This window comes from Melanotaenia boesemani, chromosome 2, assembly GCF_017639745.1.
Source record: "Melanotaenia boesemani isolate fMelBoe1 chromosome 2, fMelBoe1.pri, whole genome shotgun sequence".
Taxonomy (NCBI): domain Eukaryota; kingdom Metazoa; phylum Chordata; class Actinopteri; order Atheriniformes; family Melanotaeniidae; genus Melanotaenia; species Melanotaenia boesemani.
Window position 1 is genome coordinate 17,718,184 of NC_055683.1, and position 19,484 is coordinate 17,737,667.

The 19,484-nt window shown below is 38.6% G+C and overlaps 1 protein-coding gene across 1 annotated transcript; it reads left to right on the plus strand.

Moving 5' to 3' along the window:
* Window positions 1-1,874: 1,874 nt before the first annotated feature.
* On the plus strand, window positions 1,875-9,236 carry LOC121634667 (homeobox protein Dlx3b-like). Its single transcript, XM_041977517.1, has 3 exons — window positions 1,875-2,460; window positions 4,180-4,364; window positions 6,661-9,236. The coding sequence occupies exons 1-3, from the start codon at window positions 2,109-2,111 to the stop codon at window positions 7,087-7,089; spliced, it is 966 nt and encodes a 321-aa protein (XP_041833451.1). The 5' UTR covers window positions 1,875-2,108; the 3' UTR covers window positions 7,090-9,236.
* The last annotated feature ends 10,248 nt before the right edge of the window (window positions 9,237-19,484 follow it).

The window sequence follows — 19,484 nt, forward strand, 5'->3', positions numbered from 1 at the left end:
TTGCCATCCTCACATGCTGTGTTATGGAGTCCCCAATCAGAATTGTGTCCATTTGTTTTTGTGTGGAGGCGCCGATGGCTTCTCTAGTCCTCCTGTTTGTGGAATTTTGGCCTCTCCTCCTGGTCTGGTTAGCCCTGGGCTGAGTTTTAGGGCTATTTCTTGAGTTTTTATAGATCCTTGCATTACATTCATCATCATTCATTTTAATATGACTCAACACATCATATTTATTATGCAGTGAGACTTCAGGTGGTGGAGTGAGTGCTGGAGCTTTAAATTTCCTGCTGGATTTACCTCTGCGACAAACAACATCAGACCATGTTCTGGCCGGGGTTGATGACTTTGGTCTGGCACCAACACTGTTCCAGTAGCAGAGATCAGTCTGATGGTCCAGTTTGGGATTTTCCCAGCTATTCCAGTGTCATTTGAACACATCCAAGGAAGCTTATCAGCCAGGTCTGTAGTGGGAGGCTCCACATTCGACATGCCTTCATGATGAAGATTTGACTCAATCCATTTGACAACTCAGTAGCATGTACAGAAGCTACAACAGAGTCAAAAAATTCACACGAATGCCTGGAAGTGTTTCCGTCCTCTTCTCCAGCTGTGTTATCCTCAAAGAAAGTTGCTCACACTCAGTGCAGCTCACTGATACTGCAGGGTTAGGAGACATCATTCCACTAGTTATTCAATGGCAATCAATTAGATTTATCAAAATATATATTTCTTGCAGTGATTTATAAGTGACAAGGAGTCATTGTTCTTAAATTCCTTGCCGGTAAAGATAAGGAAAAATAAGAAAAATGCAAGCATAAGGGAGAGCAAGGCAGGAAGCGTCCGCATAGCAGCAAAGCAGGAAGAAATGCACCACTTTAAAGATTTCTAGAAGGTCTGGCTGATAGAAAACTCAATGTAAAGAAATGAGGGCTGAATCAGGACTTAACATCTGAATTTGCTGTGAAAAGTGAGTTAAAAATAATGGATAAACAATTAGGGTTGAGTTGGTAGATTTTTAGACCTTTGTTTCAGTAGCTCTAAAAAAGGAAATGAGAAAGGAGTTAACAAAAAGTTAATGGCAATAACTTATTGCATTTACTTAACTTGTAATTGTTTGTTGTTTGTGATTAGATGTTAAAATCAATATATTTTGTCCATTTTAAAGCCGTTTTAAAGGACTAAGTTGCATGCGCTCAGTATGTGCCCTGATTTTTACATCTAAACAGTGACACCTTGTGGTGATGGCACGTCACTGCATGGACTTCAACTTCTACGTAGAAAAGCAGTGATGACCTTAAGGGGGCATATTCTTGGTTGCTTGTTACAAGAGGATACTTTTTTTTCTGCTCATCAATCCCTATTTTAGTATTTCGGTATTTCTTTGTGTGAAGCTCTGTTAAAGTTTTCCTTTTCCATCAGTTATATTCACATGGTTTTCTGAGGATGATAAACACCCCCGCTGGTGTCTGTGTGACTTCCCTCAACATGGAAGAAGCTCGGGGGGCACGTAGACCAGTGTAAATAAAGAAAGCCTTTCTTAAAAGCCCTGATTAACTGTAAATAACCCCCAACACGCATCTTCAACAGCACCTGGCTGTGTATTTGCATGTGAATAGGAGGCAGCACCTGAAAGAAAATGCGCAAACACTCCTTATCACATCCTTATTATGCGTGAGCTGGCTGCTGAAGCTTTAGAAAGTTTTGCATGTTGGGTCTTTAGTGTATTTTGAGGGAGTTGCGAGAGGATTCCTAAATGAAGCTTGCCAACTGTTTATGCGCTCTGGTTCAAGCCCAAGGGGGAGGCTTAGTGGAGGTTTCTGTGGGGAGAAGAAGGGAGCCAGACAGGCGACAGTCAGCACTGTCTTGGCTTCAGGGCAGAGGCAGGGAGCGAGCAAGCGAGCCAATGAGAAGGAGACATCCACTCCTCTCTGTCCTGCCTGGCTTGGCTCAGCTCGGCGCGCCCTGTAATTAGGAGCTCTTGTTGGGTTGGGCGCCGCCCGCCACGGTGGACAGCCTGGCTGCTGCGTCAGGGGAGTCTGGGAACGCCAGCTCCACACTGACTGAGAGGATAGACGGAGCTGGAGCAAACACCGCCACCAAAAACTGAAATAATGAACGGGCAATCATCACCTGTCTTCGAGGAGAAAAAGCCGTCCCTCCCCATAGCTGGGGGCTCCATATCGGCTACTAAGGACTCTCCGACCCTTCCGGAGTCCTCCTCCACGGACATGGGCTTCTACAGCGGCCAGAGCGCGCTCCACGGCACGCAGGATTTTTACCAGGCGCAGCAGCCGTATTCAGCCCAGCACATGAACCCGTACGCTTACCACCACTACAACCTGAACGGGATGGCTCCGGGAGGTGCCTACCCGGTCGGTAAAGCAGAGTACCCGTACCCCCCCGCAGCGTACAGGGAGCACGGAGCTTTCAGCAGGGACGTCCAGTCTACGCTGCTGGAAAGTGGTGAGTTCCAGCTGCAGCCTCCAAACTGAGACCAAATCTTACCGATTCAGACACTTAGAAATAATTTTTAATGTAAAAAGTCAAATTTTCCCAAATCGTCTTCGTCCTGAATGTAAAACTAAATATAAAACTGTTTATATCCAAACAAACTACACAAGTTTACTCAGGACTTTTTTTTCTCTAGTTTTCCACTCCACACTGGAAACAGCTGTACACACTTTAAACAGATTATCTGTAATGTTAAACTTGTTAAACCACTATCAGAAAAGGATTATTGTTTTTTAAAACGGGCGAGAACAACACAAACGCAACCAAGTGAAGCCTTTTTGTCATGTTGAGTTAAAATGAGCATTTTTTTTCAGCTGTAAAATGAAACCAGTCATTTCTAACTTTCTGAAGTTGTAAAACTTAAAATGGAAATATTGACAAAAATAGAAGTAAAAGTGTTCCCATCTCCTTTAATTTATTTCAACACCAAAATATCCATCAGTCAGAGGGCGCTGGGTTAAAAACTTGGATGTTGTGTATAAATGTCTTATCAAACACACAAACAACACACTGATCACACGAAGCGCCGCGGAGCGTAAATGGCGACACGTTAAAGAGTTTTTCCCGCTTCTGGCTCTTCCTTGAGTTGGAAGGTGTCTATGCAAAGTAAGGAGAGAGAACAAACTCGACAGACTGGTGCTCTGTTTTTTTGGCATTCCAGTTGGGTTTGACTTCTGGAAATGGCCCCGGGGGACTTTGGCCCTCAGCCACGCTCGTCAGGTGTCACGACATGTCAGCCAACCTTGGCCTTTGAATCATCCAGCTTATCACGCAAGGCCTGCAGCCACGAGCGAAACAAAGGCTGCCAATAAGAGAGATTTCTTAGTCAATATTTTATTTTATTTTTTATTTATTCAAAGTTTATTTATGTTTTGTAATTTGCATTTTGTTTATTTATTGTTAGTTTTTATCCAGGCTATTTGTTTTTTTACAGTATATACAATTTTTAAATAATCTGTGCATGATTCATTTATTTTGATGCAATTTATTCTTCACATACATCGTGTATAAAATTCGGACCTTAGCTGTAAATTAAGGACAATAATTTGTTGTATTTGGATATACTGACTCAGCTTTTAAAACATCTCCTAATCTTAAAATTGTGGATGTACAGGCTGGAAAAAAATTCTTGAAAAAGTAAACTTTTTGGTGACTTTCATGAATTATTATTTGCAAATTGCGGTGAATGAAGGTTTATACAAATCCAGCCCCCACCCCCCCCCCCCCGCCCCCCACCCCCAGGATGAGATGAATACAAGTTGACCAAATCTATTTACTGTAAGTGAGATTGGTTATATATTTAAAGAAAAAACAGGCACAATCCGATGCAGGAATAGCTGTAGAAGTGGGGAGAGATGAACCCACGTTGGCCTCCAGGCTACATGAAAAGCACCTATAAATCTCCGTCTCCCTCCCAGGCTGTGGGAGACTCTCAGGCCAAATTATAAGTTCAGAGCGCTGGCGGAATTTCTTTGAAATTTCAGGGTTGTAAAGGCCGTGGTTATTTTTGTGTGACAACATATCTGCACAAAGTGGCTCGTAGAGACCTCCTGCAGCATCACCTCATTGTTTGAACAAAGTGAGTCACAGTCACGTTGAAAGGTCAGAGAGCCGAGCATCGCCATGTTGCTGCAGTATGACATTCCCTGCTTGTTCCCACTCCTTCCACAGTGAAAGAGGAACCTGACCTGGAAGTTCGGATGGTCAACGGGAAGCCCAAAAAGGTGCGCAAGCCGCGGACCATCTACTCCAGCTACCAGCTGGCCGTGCTGCAGAGGAGGTTCCAGTCTGCACAGTACCTGGCCCTGCCGGAGCGAGCCGAGCTGGCTGCACAGCTGGGCCTCACACAGACACAGGTGAGGCTGCAACGCTAAGCTGACACCAAGAGAAGACCAACATTTCTATAGAAAACATGAAGGGATGTAAATGTGATCCTGCACTGTAGATTGTTGAGTGGTGACTGAAAGTCTGACGACCAAAGAGAAATTTTCATTTTAGCCTCAGTTGGGGTGTCAGGTCATGTGGACTGAAGGGGAAGGATTGATGGCAGCTGGTCAACATGTACCAGCTGAAAAAGGTGACTGAAACTAAATTAAGTGAGGAGAGAAATGGAGTAAAAAAAAAAATCTAATATATGTAAATAAGTTAAAAACAGACTACATGATTCTCTCTCAGGCAAAATTAAGATAAACATGAGACAGAAAAAGAAAATGACTGAATGAAGAGTCGGAGGTGGCTGTCAGCAGTGTTTGGAGTTGTTAGGCTTGTTTTTTATTATGTAATGATTTACCACCTCATGAATCATCTCTGCTCCAGTGATAAAGACAAAACTTAAGGTCCAGGTTGTTTTATCGCGGCTGCTGTAAATCATTGTTCAGTGTCACGCTTCAGTAACGTTCATAGGCCTTAAGACAACAAATCCACTCCTCCACATGTCATTCGCTCTGATATAACAGGACTGTAGTAGCTGTCACTGTTATTAGATCACACACACACACACACACACACACACACACACACACACACACACACACACACACACACTATATATATATATATACATATATATATATATATATATATATATATATATATATATATATAATCATTGGATTCATAACTCTTTTTTTTTACATTTTCATAACCAACATTTTACTTCTACAGCCTTGTACAAGGATTTTTTCTGTATTTCTAATATTATATGACTTTAATCTAGTTTATTTTGATCTGTTTTATAAAAAGGTATATAGAACAATGCTGTCATATTTGTCTGACCATTTGCAGTTGTAACAGTCTACTTCCTGCAGTTCTGTTCTTCCAGCTATTTCATTCCTAATGATTGCAGAATGGTTTGATGCATCTCATGTTATTTCATGCCAAGGAATCAACATTCATGTGTGAAGTTCCTGTCTAATAATGAGGAAGACCACATCCAATCTATGTACAGTTAGTTTAGTTTTAAATATAAAAAGTCATAGTGTTTCTTTAGACTTTTCTTTGGCTAAAGATGTTAAGTGAGCCCTTCAATAAAGGAGAAGTTCTGTTCTCACTAACTGGAGCTGTTTTAACACATGAACATCAGAAATGTTAAGGAGAAAGTGCAAACATTTAGGTTTGATCTTTCTCACAACTGCTGTTCTCACAAGCAAGAGACTTTCTTCTAGAAGCACTCGATCAACTAGAAATGTGTGGGAATATCTGTCCAGAGCACAGAGGAGGCTAAACATAAAAAATGTGCTAAAAGTAGACCATGGAAGTCACTGTTGAATATAGTGAGTGAGGCTCCATGATGAACTTTATTGTGTTGATATCAATAACATGTGTATTTGAACCTACACACAATGGCAAGGAATGAGTGGAAAGTAGCAAACAGCTTAGTAGAACAATTACTCACTCACTCACTAAACCTGCTCAGTAGCAGTAAATACTCCAGGATATCTACTGTTCCATTGTCCCACTTGCTGATGTACCTGGGAGTTTGGTGGAAAATCTCTGCAAAAAGTACAGAGCTAATATTGTAGAAGTTAAAGTCAGCCATTAAAAAACATGTGTAGAACATGTTAGGACTCCAGTGCATGTATGAAAGCAGCTTTTAAGTGTTTAAAATGTCTTTTCAGCAGATAAATGCTCCTCTAAGTTCACCAGCTGGTCAATTTGCTCAATGCACTGCCTGGAAAGGGGTATGTTCGGGGATGACATGGTGAAAGAAAAAACAATTAACCACAATAAGCTAAAAAGAGAGAGAGAGAGAGAGAGAGAGAAAAAAAACATCTTGTCTTAATGTGGATTAAATGACCATGTGGGATCTTCTTTAATCTTTTATGGTGCTACAGAGCACATAACTAGTTTGGGAAAAGACCAAGCCAGATGCTAAAAGTGTTAAAATCACAACTTTCAAGTGGTCTTGTACCTGCAGTTTGAAACAGGACCGATATTTGTTTCTGGTTCCAGTATTTTTGCTAAGCTAAGCTAGGCTAAGCTAACCAGCCTCTGCTGTAGCTAAATCATTTGCATCCAAACATGAAAATATCATCAATGTTTAGATCCAACTCCATGTATTCTTTCTTGTCAATATAGTACTACTGTATTTCAAGGTTGTCTTTGTGATGTTGAATCTCAAGTTGCTTCAATATTTCCTGCTCTTCCATCCAGGTGAAAATTTGGTTCCAGAACCGTCGCTCCAAGTTTAAGAAACTCTTCAAGAATGGAGAGTTTCCTCTCAGAGATGTCCCTCTTGAACACAGTCCAGAAGCCAGCGATTCCATGGCCTGCAACTCTCCCCCGTCCCCAGCTGTGTGGGAAAACGGAAACAGCAACAGTAACAACAATAGCAATAACAATAGCAGCAACAACACAAACAGCAGCGGCATGAAAAATAATTCAATGCTGGATCCTTCCAGCAGGGGACAGGATCCATATCAGCCTCCAGTCGATTCATCACCCGCTTACATGGATGATTACACACACCAGAACTGGTACCAGCAGCAGGGTGTGCATTTAGGTTTGCCACATTCAGGCCAGACACACCACACGCCACCAACAGCACCGTCAGCAACACAGAGTATGGGAGCCGTCTACTGATCCAGGAAAACAGACTCTCGACATTTTGACCTGAGCCCTGTGCTTTTTTCTTCTTTTTTCTTGTATTTTTACTTTTTGAAATATCTTCATATTTATGTTAGGAACTTTTTATTTTCTACTCTATTTGCTATTATTCTGTTGTTTGCTTAAAATGTTCTTCTGGAATTATTTTTACGACCAAAACAAAGAAAAGAAAAAAACTACTAAAAGTCTGCTAAAATTCACAAATCCACATTCACTCAAGTAAACTTATTTTCTTTTGGGAAACAATGGAGTTAGCATAAGATGGACCCATGCTAACTTCCTGTTTTAGATCTTTGTTTACAGATAAGCTAAGCTAACCTGATGTTAGCTTAGCATAGCCATAGTTACATAATATTTGTGTTGTATTATTCCTTTTGATGTTCTGGTCATCTCTGCTTGGGTAGAGTGGCTCAAAAACTGAACATTTAACATACGTGCGAATATGAGGCCAAACTTGGTGGTCAGGTTGCATTGTGGGTAACGTAAGTGCAACTTCTTTAGCTAAGGGGTAAGGAATATAATTTATTTGGCACTGAATATGGAAGAATATTCAAAACAGAAAGAAATTAACCTCTCATGCTCTCATACTATTAGCAAGAAAATATAGCAAGAAAATAATCTGTTAATGTGAGTCGTAATAATAAAGCAGTTTCTTGTACTTATTAAAAATAAAAATTTAAGTTAGCCAAGTCATCAAAATTTCTGAACCCATAATTATGACCATCAGAATTAGTGGGAAAAGATTGTTTTGGTTAACTGTATAGAATCCGTCATTTGGCTATTCTTTTATTGATTGTTATATATATTAATAGCAAATAAAAAAGTAAGCCATTGCCATTCTTTACTTTTAAATCTATTAATACTCCAACCAGGATAGTTAGCTGTCTGCTTCATATTTAGAGCATTTAAAAGGTTTTAATTAGAATAAAAACTAATCCCCAAAGAAGCAACGGCGTGTAAAGCCATGGTTAAACTGTGACAGCACCAGTTTGACTAGACTAGTTTTGGCCTGCAAAAAGACAAAGCAAGATCGTCAAGATGCCTTATTTCTGGCATGTGATTTTCTTCAGGGCAAGTTGGTAAAATCTGACAGGATGGGTATAAAATGTGAAGCCTTCAGGCTGTTTTACAGCTTGCTTTTAAAGCGATATTGTGTCAAGATTTTTAATATGTCACATAAGAGCAGAATTTATTAAGCTGGTGCCCAAGTCTATTAGACTTGTGTCTCAGTCTGCATATGTATTTTATTCTTCCTTCTTAGACTTAAGGCCATTTTAAGAGAAGAAATTATGATCTTACTTATCTCCACATCTTTTAAACATCAAGGCCCAAATCTTCCAGATGGCCAACTCTTACTGGAGATGACCCCATGACATCCACATGACAAAATCATTTTTTTTTTTTTTTTTTACCAAACTTATCAAAGCCTGTTAAAACCAGAGAGGACTTAATAAAGCTTACTACGAGTTTTTAACTTATCTGCATGTATATAAATATATAAAGTAGCCATTTAGTTCCTGCCCACTAACATAGTCAGACTCTGGGTGCTTTAAGTACACAAAATGAGTAAGTTGGTGCTAAAAGATTTTAAAAATGACATGTAAAAATTATAATAACACACGCCGTACTCAGGTTATTTTTTATTTGTTTTATTTATGTCAATTGTAGCTATGAAGAAGCACAACAATTTGTCTCATTGAAACATTATCAAGTTTCCTGAAGATAATTACAAAATTAAAATGTATTTTGTGTATTTCACTCAGGTGTTAGCATATTAATTTCTGCATGTGTTTACGTGTGAATTCTGCTCACACACATAAAGGCGCTGACGGTGCTTATCTGCTGCTCGGCAGAATGAGTCAGACAACAGATACTGGTTGCACCCAGCCATATATTTTACACTCACAAGCAGGGTGCGTGTAAAGGAGGTTGTGGGAGGTAACAGTGCAGCAGACACTCTGGAGTCTGTGGACGCTAATAACACACCTCTGACATGGAGAGACGGTGTGCGCTGCTTTCATGTGGCATAGATTTGGAAGGGGAGGAGAAAAGTGTGTGACTGCAAAACAAGCTTGGCAAAATGAGGAAATAAGGGGAAAAAAACAAACAAAAAAAAAACAAAACATACAGGCACACGTTTTAACTGTATAAGGACTTTAAAATAAAAAAATACTTTCCTGTGTTCAAACATATTAGAAATCTAAAGTTAGCTTAGTTTAGTGTTTATTCTAATGCCATGAAAACCTGGTTAAAATAGGACTATTAGCAAGATTAGCTAAGCAATCAACATTTATTTACCATGCTAGTTTAATCCATCCAAAAAACAAAAGGTAATCACTCAGTTTTAGTAAGTGAGAAAGTGATCCTAAACAGTAATTAACACACCCCACTCTCAGCATTTTAGAGACATGGTTGTATTAACCCAGAACTGGGCTGTTAGGTTAGGTGGTTTTGTGTCATACTAAGCTAGCAATAGCATAACTGCCAGGCTTTACATAACTCCATCTACAGTTGCAAATAAAATGTGAATAGAAATGATAAAACTCACAAAAAAAAAAAAAAAAAAAAAAAAAAATTAATTTGCGTGTTTTTCTTTTGTTTTTTTTTTTGTTTTTTTTGTCTAATAGAGAGGTGGAACATTAATCAGATACAGTATGATCAAATAAGATCAGCTGACTGTTTCCACCTGAAGAGAGTACTGGCCTATATTCACTAACATGGAAGAATAATCAAAGTGTACCCAGATGAGCAAAAAATCATAAAAACTTAAACAATTTTTTTTCTCAAAAATAGTCAGAGCAAATTGTTTTGTTCATGCCTTTTTCCACCTTTTCTGATGCCATGTAAACCTGCCCACAAGTAGCATTACCAGCAAGATTAGCTAACAAATACATATTTAAGCTACCTTGCTAGTTCAGTCCAAACAAAAACATCTGTAACTCTGTTTTGCTAAATGTAATAAACACAGTCAATGATTTTTAAGACAAGATTGTACTTTAATCCAGAGCTGGGTGAACTGTTACTTCGTGTTTGGAGTCTTTGTGTCATGATAAGCTAGCTGTAGCATCATTTTCACCCTACATACTTCCACATACATATTTTTGTACATTTTAGGTTGTAAATGAGAAAATGTTCATAGAAATAATTTACAAATTCAGTAATCCGTGTGTTTTTTGCTATTTCTTGAAAGAGTTGCACATGATGACAGTTTTTACAAAAAGAACAATCAGCTGTTTTTACTTGTGTAGAATACTAGCCTATATTCACTGAAATGGAAGAATAATCATGAAGGACTCAAGCAAACCACAATCATAAAAATGTACATCCATTTTTGTTTCTGTCAAATATGACCAAAGATGTTTTCTTTGTCTTTTTCCACAAAACTGTTTTGGGTAGTGACCACATCTCTTATTTTTCATATGGCATACGTTAAATTTGTCGACAGCCACCCTCTGAAAAACCACAACAGGCCGATTTCTTTCGTTTTTTCCAAACCAACTGAAACAAATCTAATGTATCCCAGCAAACAAAAAGCAGAAAAGAATTTCCAGGTTATCTGCTGAAGGTGTCCTGAGAACATCCACCATGTTCTAATCCATCTACAGTCACAGAACAGTTTTTAAATCTCTCCTTGTAACCCATTTCTTCTCTCTGGTGCTTAACCCAGCATGAGAGTTGATTTTATTATTATTTTAAAATATAATTTTTGGTATTTATATATTTGTATCTTGTTTTTTAGTTTTTGGTCTTATTTTATGCTTACTGTTCAGCACTTTGGTCAGTATCTACTGCTTTTGAAGTGCTTTATAAATAATGTTGGCTTGCTTTTCACTGTGAACGTGTTTCTTTTAGGCTACATTCACTTCAGGCAAAAGTGCCCTAAATCAGACTTTTTTCCTCCATATGTGACCCATATCTTTCTTCTCATTACAGCCCGAACAACACAAATCCAATTTATTCAAAGCCGGTTTAGGTGACTTTCAAATGTGGTACTAAATCAGATACACACGTTTTTTAAAGCAACAGTCATGTGGCATTTTATCTGACTTTTATGTCACTGAGGTGAGACAGATGTCACAGATGTGTGGCAGAGGAATCATGACATAGCAAGATCAAACAATGGACCAAACAATATATATCAGGATTTTGTCAGTTCTGATTTTACAACAACTTAGAGGTTGATAGACACATGCTAACATCTGGCGTCCGTCTTTACCACTGTAAACACAACATGCAGTGTTTGACGTTACATCTTCTTCACTGTAAAAATGAAAATGTTATCCAAACTCAAAATTTCAAGGCAACTGTTTGCTGTAGATTTCTGAGTTTTGAGGCCAACTCAAACTCTTAAGTTTACATGAAAATGGCCTCTTGGTTTTCCCAACTAATTGATTTTGTTGAGATAATTCACGTATTTGTGCGTATTTGTGAACGTTACCCTCCTTGAATCATTTCTCTCACTCTGCTAGGGTTTATATTAAAACAAAATAAGTATGCAGTGCCATTGTGTTTAAACTTTGTTGTGATCTCAAAATTTTTCTTATTTATTAAAGCACACCACGTTATTATGTAATGTTCCCCTGGGCCTGCAAGTGTGGACCCATAGATCCCTTAAGACACATTCTATATTTGTTGAGGCTTTCAGCTTCCTGAGAGGAGCCTCAGCTTCCAGGTGTCAGAGAGGAATGTATCCGAACATCACAGGGAGGCAGACATTGAGAGCAAACAAAGACTTGTAGCAACCTGTGAATAGTACTCAGGGGGGAAAAAAGCCATTGTTAGTGTGTGACTGTCAGACAGCTGATTTCAGAAACAACCAGCAGTGTTTAATAATGTAACAAAACACAAATATGTCATTTAGATTGTAAACCTGGGATTCTTTTTTTCTCATGAAGTGAATTTCTTTGAGTCACGGAGCCTGCCTAAAGTGATTCCTTCACCTGTCGAAAATGAATGAAAATTACCATGAAAACTCAGGGCAGCTTTGGAAGGTAAGCTGGGGTTTACGTCTTTGTTCTCTGGCTCAACCACTCTCAGCAACTCAGCAAAGGAAAGAATGTGTATAATAACGCAATGAAAGACTGGAAGCTGATGTTACTTTCCTTTCCTGCCACCAGGTATGACCTGTTTACCACACTTGGACTGATATGTAGTTTGATACCAAAGTCAGTGACCTCAGAGCATTTTGTATGGAAGCTAAGAGCAACCATGCATGAAAAATCATTATCTCAAGATAACAGGTTGCTTGTTATCTTGATCTTCTAAACAGTAAAATAAAACCAAGAGGACCTTGTTATGTTAAGTAGGGCTGCAACTAATGACTATTCTGATTGTCGATTAGTCATCAGCTGTTAAAACGATTATTCGACCCATCGGATTATGTATCTCATAATTATGAAATGGCTATTGTTTCACTTTCAGCTTTGAAATCTTGCATGAGGTTGTTATGTAAGTCCGACGTTCCTCATCTTTAAATGTTGGAGCATTGCAGACGTACTTCCGTGGTACACAAGTCTGCTTTACAAATCTCACATGTATTTAATTAATTTTGTAAGTAACATGAAGTTATCGCAGACTTTTGATGTCCTCTCACAGACATCCTGTTCCGTGGTCGGCTGCCATATTTTTCCCCTGGGGGACTTGAGCTACTCTCAGCAGAGATAGGATTAGAAGACGATGTCTCATCTACGTATTTTTTTTTATGTTTTTTTTTTATTTTATTTATTTTTTTTTTGCAGACAATAGTTGACTGCTAAATTGGTTGTCGACTATTTTTATTGTCGATTAATCGTTGCAGCCCTAATGTTTTGGTTTGGGGACAGTCAGAAAGCCACATTTATACTTTTACTTACTTTTTTACTCATGTGGTAGTTATGACAACTACCAGTTAAATGAGAACCTAACTCCTTTTTTTCAAGCTTTCTGTGATAATCTTATAATCTTGAATAACTAAAAGCTTGTTATCTTATGATAATCGGTTACAGTAGGTGGTTATCACTAGAAAACAAAAGGCTGATTTCTTGATATAATGAGAAAAAAGTGAACATGCTGTCATGTGAAAACAAGTTGTGGTCTCAAGACAATGAAATAAGTAACAAGGGATCTCGAGATAATGGCATCAAAAATAAATAGTTGCAGACATGGCCACCTTCAGCTTCTGTAACTTTAAACACTGTCAGACAGACGCTGTCCAGGTTCTGATTCTGTTCTGGAGTCTCAGAACCTTGGTGCTTTCTGGTGAACTGGGCCATGTTCACACCAGTTTAACCAGGCTGTTCACATTGTGAGGGAGCTGCAGACACTCCCTCACTAAGCAGGTGCTCAATTTCATGTTACAGACACACAAACTTCTACACACACCCTGATGCCATTTATTTGTGTTTCATTGTTTTTGCACTAACCATGCAGCTGGTGCAGGGGGAAGAATGTGGATTGTAAGAGAGGGAAACTAATTTATGTATGATGTAAATGTAAAAAGAACAGCGAGTAAAAACCAGAGCTTTTCCAATACTGGCGTCCTATGCTTTTTTTCCCCTTTGGTCGTGAACCTCAGTGGAAGTCGGCATTCTGCAGTGTGAGCAAATTTTGTAAAATGTTAGGATGTCAACACGAGCTTACATAAATCCAACCGACTCAATTTAAATTGGTCGCCAGGCAACATAACAATGCAGTGACATTCAGGTTAATGCAAAATGAATGATTGCAGTGTTTGATTGACTTCAGTTAGTCTATCTGAACTTTATTTTCATCAGGTGGTCAGTAGTCAACCTACTCTCCGCATTAGTGGAAGAGCCAGAGGTAGGAGGATGTACTCGGCCAGCTTCTTCTTCGGTGGTGGCTGCTGCAGTGGCTAAGTTCTGCGTCCCCATGACGTGGTTTGTAGGCTGTTGATTCGTGAGGCTGTCCACCAGCTGGAAAGATAAACGTATAACTCCACCACCAGCTCCACTTTTGTCCGAGTCATTTTACAGTTGTGATATCCCTTTTTCACTTTCTAAAGCTTGTTGATCATTTGGTCTGGTGTTTGTTTTATGTTTTTTTTTTCTCTCTTTTATTGAAACTTAACGTATAAGCCAGAACTTTTATGAACACTGACAGCCAGCATATTTTTCCATTGTTTGGGTGCAGTCAGTCTTTGCCCTCTAGTTGAAGAAGAACAACTTTTTTGGCTCAAGTTGAGTACTGACTTTTCAGGTTCTTAACAAACATTGTTTTTCAGTCTGAATTCACAAGCTGTTCAAAATTCTTCTCTTCTGAACTCTTTTAACCGAGCCGATGCGAAAGAGTTATTTGTGCCAACGTATTACATTTCAAACTTTGATGTATTCTCTGATTTCTTTTTTCCATTCTCAGCCCAACATCACAAAACTATCGTTTCCTGCTTCCTTTTCCTCGCTCATATACTATTATATAAACAGCCAGTATGTCAAACACCAAGCTCGGATCTAGGGTGTCAAACACATTTTAGGTCAGGAGCCACATACAGCGCAGCTGGACTGAGCCAGTAAAATAATAACCATAATAACCTGCAGATTACAAAAACATGTTTAACTTATATATTATCAACATGTTTCCATTTAATGAACTATCCTTTCAGACAACATTATGAAAAAAGTTAAAATTCTTGAGAGAAGTAAGTACAGTTTTTATCTTCCATTTATTATTTACACACGCATTACAACTTACAAATTTTAATGGATCTAAAAAAATCTCAAAACATGGAATTACATGTATCTGGAACTAAAAATACAGTATTCCACATTATGATCAAAGTAACCTTTCAAGAAATAGAAGTTGTTTTAAATACCTGTACATGTCCACATCTGTGTAGTATTGTAGAGCCAGACTGGACTCTTGTAGATGTTTCCCTGCTCCAACACACCTGATTCAAATTAAATGGCTTTCCTCAATAGCTGGTTGTCAAGTTCTGCCTCAGAATGTCGACCCATTCATCTGATTCAGGTGCTGCAGCAGCATCCCTGCTCCATGTCAGGCATCCATATATGCCGCGTAGGTCAACGGAGGCTTGACGCGCATTGCTTCCTGACCTGATGTGCACCCATGCTTGCACGTGGTTACGTGGAAGTACTTGTGATTGGTTGGCTTGTAATTACATGTTTCCGGATTTCTGGATTTTCTTGCTGAATTGGTGTGGTAATCGCGGAAGAAATCCATAGTTTCCAACCTTATGAAAAGAAAAATAGATCTAAAGATATATTTTACTGGTACTTTTAGTGTCATTGCGTTGTGGAAATTCTATGCAGTTATTCAAAGGAAAACTCAGAAAAACTGCTAAAACCTGTATTTGTAATAATATCAATATTTAAATACATTAGTTGGTTCTTTATAACTTTTAGCTAATGTTGTTAAGTCATTGAGGAAGATCACATGATTTTTCAGGGTGCAGGGCAATATAAAATTTGAATAAAATTCATGTGAGAATCAAAATATCAATGAGTAAATTAAACCAAAATAAGATTAAAATAATTAGATTACAGATGAATAATAATATAATAAAACATAATGTACAAGAACCTGCATTAAGCTAAATATTAAGAGAAACATCTTCACTAACACTAACAGCATCACCATGACGTAACGATATCTGATAAGCTAACATAATCCCGTGACACAGAAGATATGGAAGGAATACTCTGTTTTCACACGTTTTTGCCTGAAACCCTTAGAAGTGAAAACAAATGTTGTACGTCAGCACAAATACATCTTTATAAAAAAACAGTAACAAATCCAATATTTTGACAGATATCCAAGTATCGACTCCAGAGTATTGAAACGCCCATCCCGTCTTTATGCCGTCTTTCCACAAGCTTTTCACTTTGTTTTGTGGCTTTCTAATGAAGGCAGGTTCTGACAACATTACAGTCTACACAGACTTATGTCTCCACAAACATCCGTAGAGCAAAGTGAGGTAAGTTGACCCACCCCATGTATCTAGGTAACCTTGTATGTGTTTTGTCATGTGACCATAAATTCAGGACACACCCATTTTTTCCATCCTGCTGTGATGCAGAGACGCACATGGGAGCTAGCCTGTTTTTTCTAAAATGGTGGCTATGGGGCAAAGTGAGCCAAAGGCTATGGGGTAAATTAAGCCAATGGTTCAACTTACCCTTTCATAAGGCACTGAAATTCAGTCAAGTCTCTGACATTTAAATTATATTTAATTTGCATATACTTAACTGTTTTGGTGTGTCATATGTTAATCTTTGTAGAAAAAGGTATCATGCCAAGAACCTACAAGAGGAAAACAATCTGGGGCTCAACACCCCTTGAAGAGATGGAGAGAGCAGCCAATGATGTCAAGGGTGGAAAGTCTATCAGATCAGTTGCAAAAGAGAGAAATATTGATAGGTCAACATTGAGGCGGTACATGAAAAAGAAGGAGGCAAAGGAAATAACAACAGTCGGGTACAGTGGAACAGCAGAAGCAAAGAGGGTCTTCTCAGAGCAGGTGGCGAAGGGGCTAGCAGACCAAATTAAGAAGCTTGCAGAGCAAAAAATCCCCTGAACTAGCATTAGAATGGGCAGAAGGAAAAATACTATACCCCCAAGGTGGAGGGAGGAACAGAGGAGGAAGCAACAGTTCATACTCCCCTTCATCCTTGACAGTTGGAATATTGAATAGCTGTTAAATTGTTAAATGGTTTAAACACAAGTTCAAAACTGTTAACACTGTTTGTTAGCATAATATGCTCAGGTTTACATGATAAAACGCAGATGGTCAGTTTACCCATATATTTCCATTCTGTTTCTGAGTCATTTTCCCTTTCTTCCAACACAACAAAAGTAAAAAGTGGTTCATCTTACCCCACTCTCCCCTACAGTAACTATGCATTCCCACAAGCAAATGTCTACCATATCTCAATGACTAAACACACATGTTTTTTTGCTTAACAAGGACATATAAGTAACCCCTGCAGTTTACAACTCCTTTTAATTAATAAGTTTTTCCTCATTTATGAATCTATTGTTTACTCCCTGCTTGCTCTTCTCCAGGATCAAGCTGTATTTTCTTGTTGCTTTATAGTTTCTAGAACTTTACTCACACAAAAGCTTCTTTATGTTAAAAAAAAAAATTGCAGGTAGCATCATGTATGAACATATTTGACAGGCTTTTATCACCAAATCAATCATTTTGAGTCATTTTAAACACAGTTGTCAGTACAGAACATTGTAATTACGAAGAGCCCTGCACTGGGCTAAGCTGACAGGAAATGTGCGCCCTTTGTCATTGTCTTCACATTTTGTGGATGTCTCTAACAATTAGAAAAACATCCAGAAGTGGGGGGATAATTACTTGATCCTTTAAAACCACTGTATCGTATAAGAGGGATGCCAGATTAGTTTGTTTATTCACTGTGTGAAGTGGCGTGTAAAGAGCAAACTGTTCTGAAAGAGACTGTTTATAAATCTATTTCAACACACACTTACAAGCCACTTAATTAACCATTTGCCAAACACAAATAGCTAATCAGCCAATCACATGGCAGTAACTCGTTGTATTACATGTCGACATGGTCATAACAAGGTCAGTTGTCTGGACCAAAATGTCTTGTTGATGTCAGAACTCAGAGGACAATGGGCAGACTGGTTGGAGATGACAGAAAAACAACAGGAAATCATATAAGTTCACACCAAGGCCTGCAGAATAGCATCTCTGAACACGCAACTAGTGATGATAATGAAAGCCTGTGAATGTGTCGAGATTTTTGGCCAATCGCTTCACCAAAAGTTTAACTAGTCGAAGCCCCTTTTAAATGGTCATTTGGGAGTACTGACATCTGCTGGTCACTCAATGTGCAGAAGTCCTGTGATATTCCATGTGGGCTACATGCCAGAGGATCTGTAAAAGCAATGATGCAAGTGTTATGTCACCACCCCAATACTAAATATTGCAAAGTCTAATGAAATCAATCTGTGCTAAACCTAGTATATCAATAAAGTATCTGTATAACAATCATGTTATATGAATCAAGTATATTAATGAAATACTCCCAAACTGCCAATATCCTTTGCGTTGGTGGCTCCACTTTCAAGGCAGTGCTGTCAGTCAACCTCCGGCTTCTGTGTCAGACGTAACATCGCTTCGTACAACACGTCCAACCTTGAAGCAGATGGGCTACAGCAGCAGAAGACCACACCGGCTGCCTCCTGTCAGCTAAGAACAGAAAACTGAAACTGAGGGGAATTTTCTTGGCCCACTTTGGGCCCCTTAGTGCCAACGTGGCCTGGTTTAACCACCACAGCCTACTTGAGTATTGTTGCTGACCATATCCATTCCTTTATGACCACAGTGTAGCATCTTCTGAGTAAAACTGCATCGCTTCCAAATTTAATAAAGCCAGACTGACCAATCTAGAACATCTATTGGCTGATATGGACACGTCGTGGCAAATTTGGCTGAGTGGACTGGGTGGTCATTCCTTCATTTGTTGAAGTGTCTGTTGGCAATCCACATAAAAATCCACATCCATGAGAAGCACACTATAATGTGCTTTGTAAAGTCTGGACATGTTATACATGATGTTATATTATAAAGGATAAACTACTTTTTTCCACCTGGAGGAACAAGAGATGGTAGCTGGAAAAAGGACTGCCTGGGTAACTACTCAGACTGTTGACCTCAGGACTTAAACCAGAGCTGCCAACATACTGCCAATGAGACTAGAGCAAATTACACTTTTCTTATACAACATAAATCTTTTTCTTTGTGCTGGGACTGATGATGAGAGGATGACTTGAACTACAGCATGTTCAGACAGGACTGAGCTGCAAAGCTCAGCAACACAGAGGTTTCCAGGACATTCAAGAGGTAATGAAAAATATCCGCTGGCTCATTCGTTGTCTGGCACCAGTATTATAAACACTGTTTGCTCTTAAATCTGTGTAGCTGTCTGTATGCACCCTGGAATTTAATGTATAGACAAGTCTTTCAATCTCAGGTACAGCAGCATAAAATCTGTTACATGCAAGTTAGCTTAATATGCTTTATAAATCAGTTATTTGCCTCTTAGCACAGTAAAGTCAGTCTATCATGAGCTATTTTTAGTTCATTAAAGTATAGGTCAAGCTAGCAGGATTCTATTTGAAAGTGACCAAACCTTTCAGATGTAAATTGGAGATTATCTTGTTTACAAAGTAAACAAAAATATGTTTTGGAAATGTGTTTATTAAGTCAACTTAATGTATTTTTTGAGTCAAATGCAGAAATATGTGTTATTCTTTATTAAGTGAAATTCAACTACTACTGCAAGTTGCCCAAACTCAACGTTTTTTTTTTTTTTTAACTTAAAACTTGTTAGTTTTTCTTCCTGGATGCAGTCTGTGCAGGTAGAGAAGCAGGAGTTCTT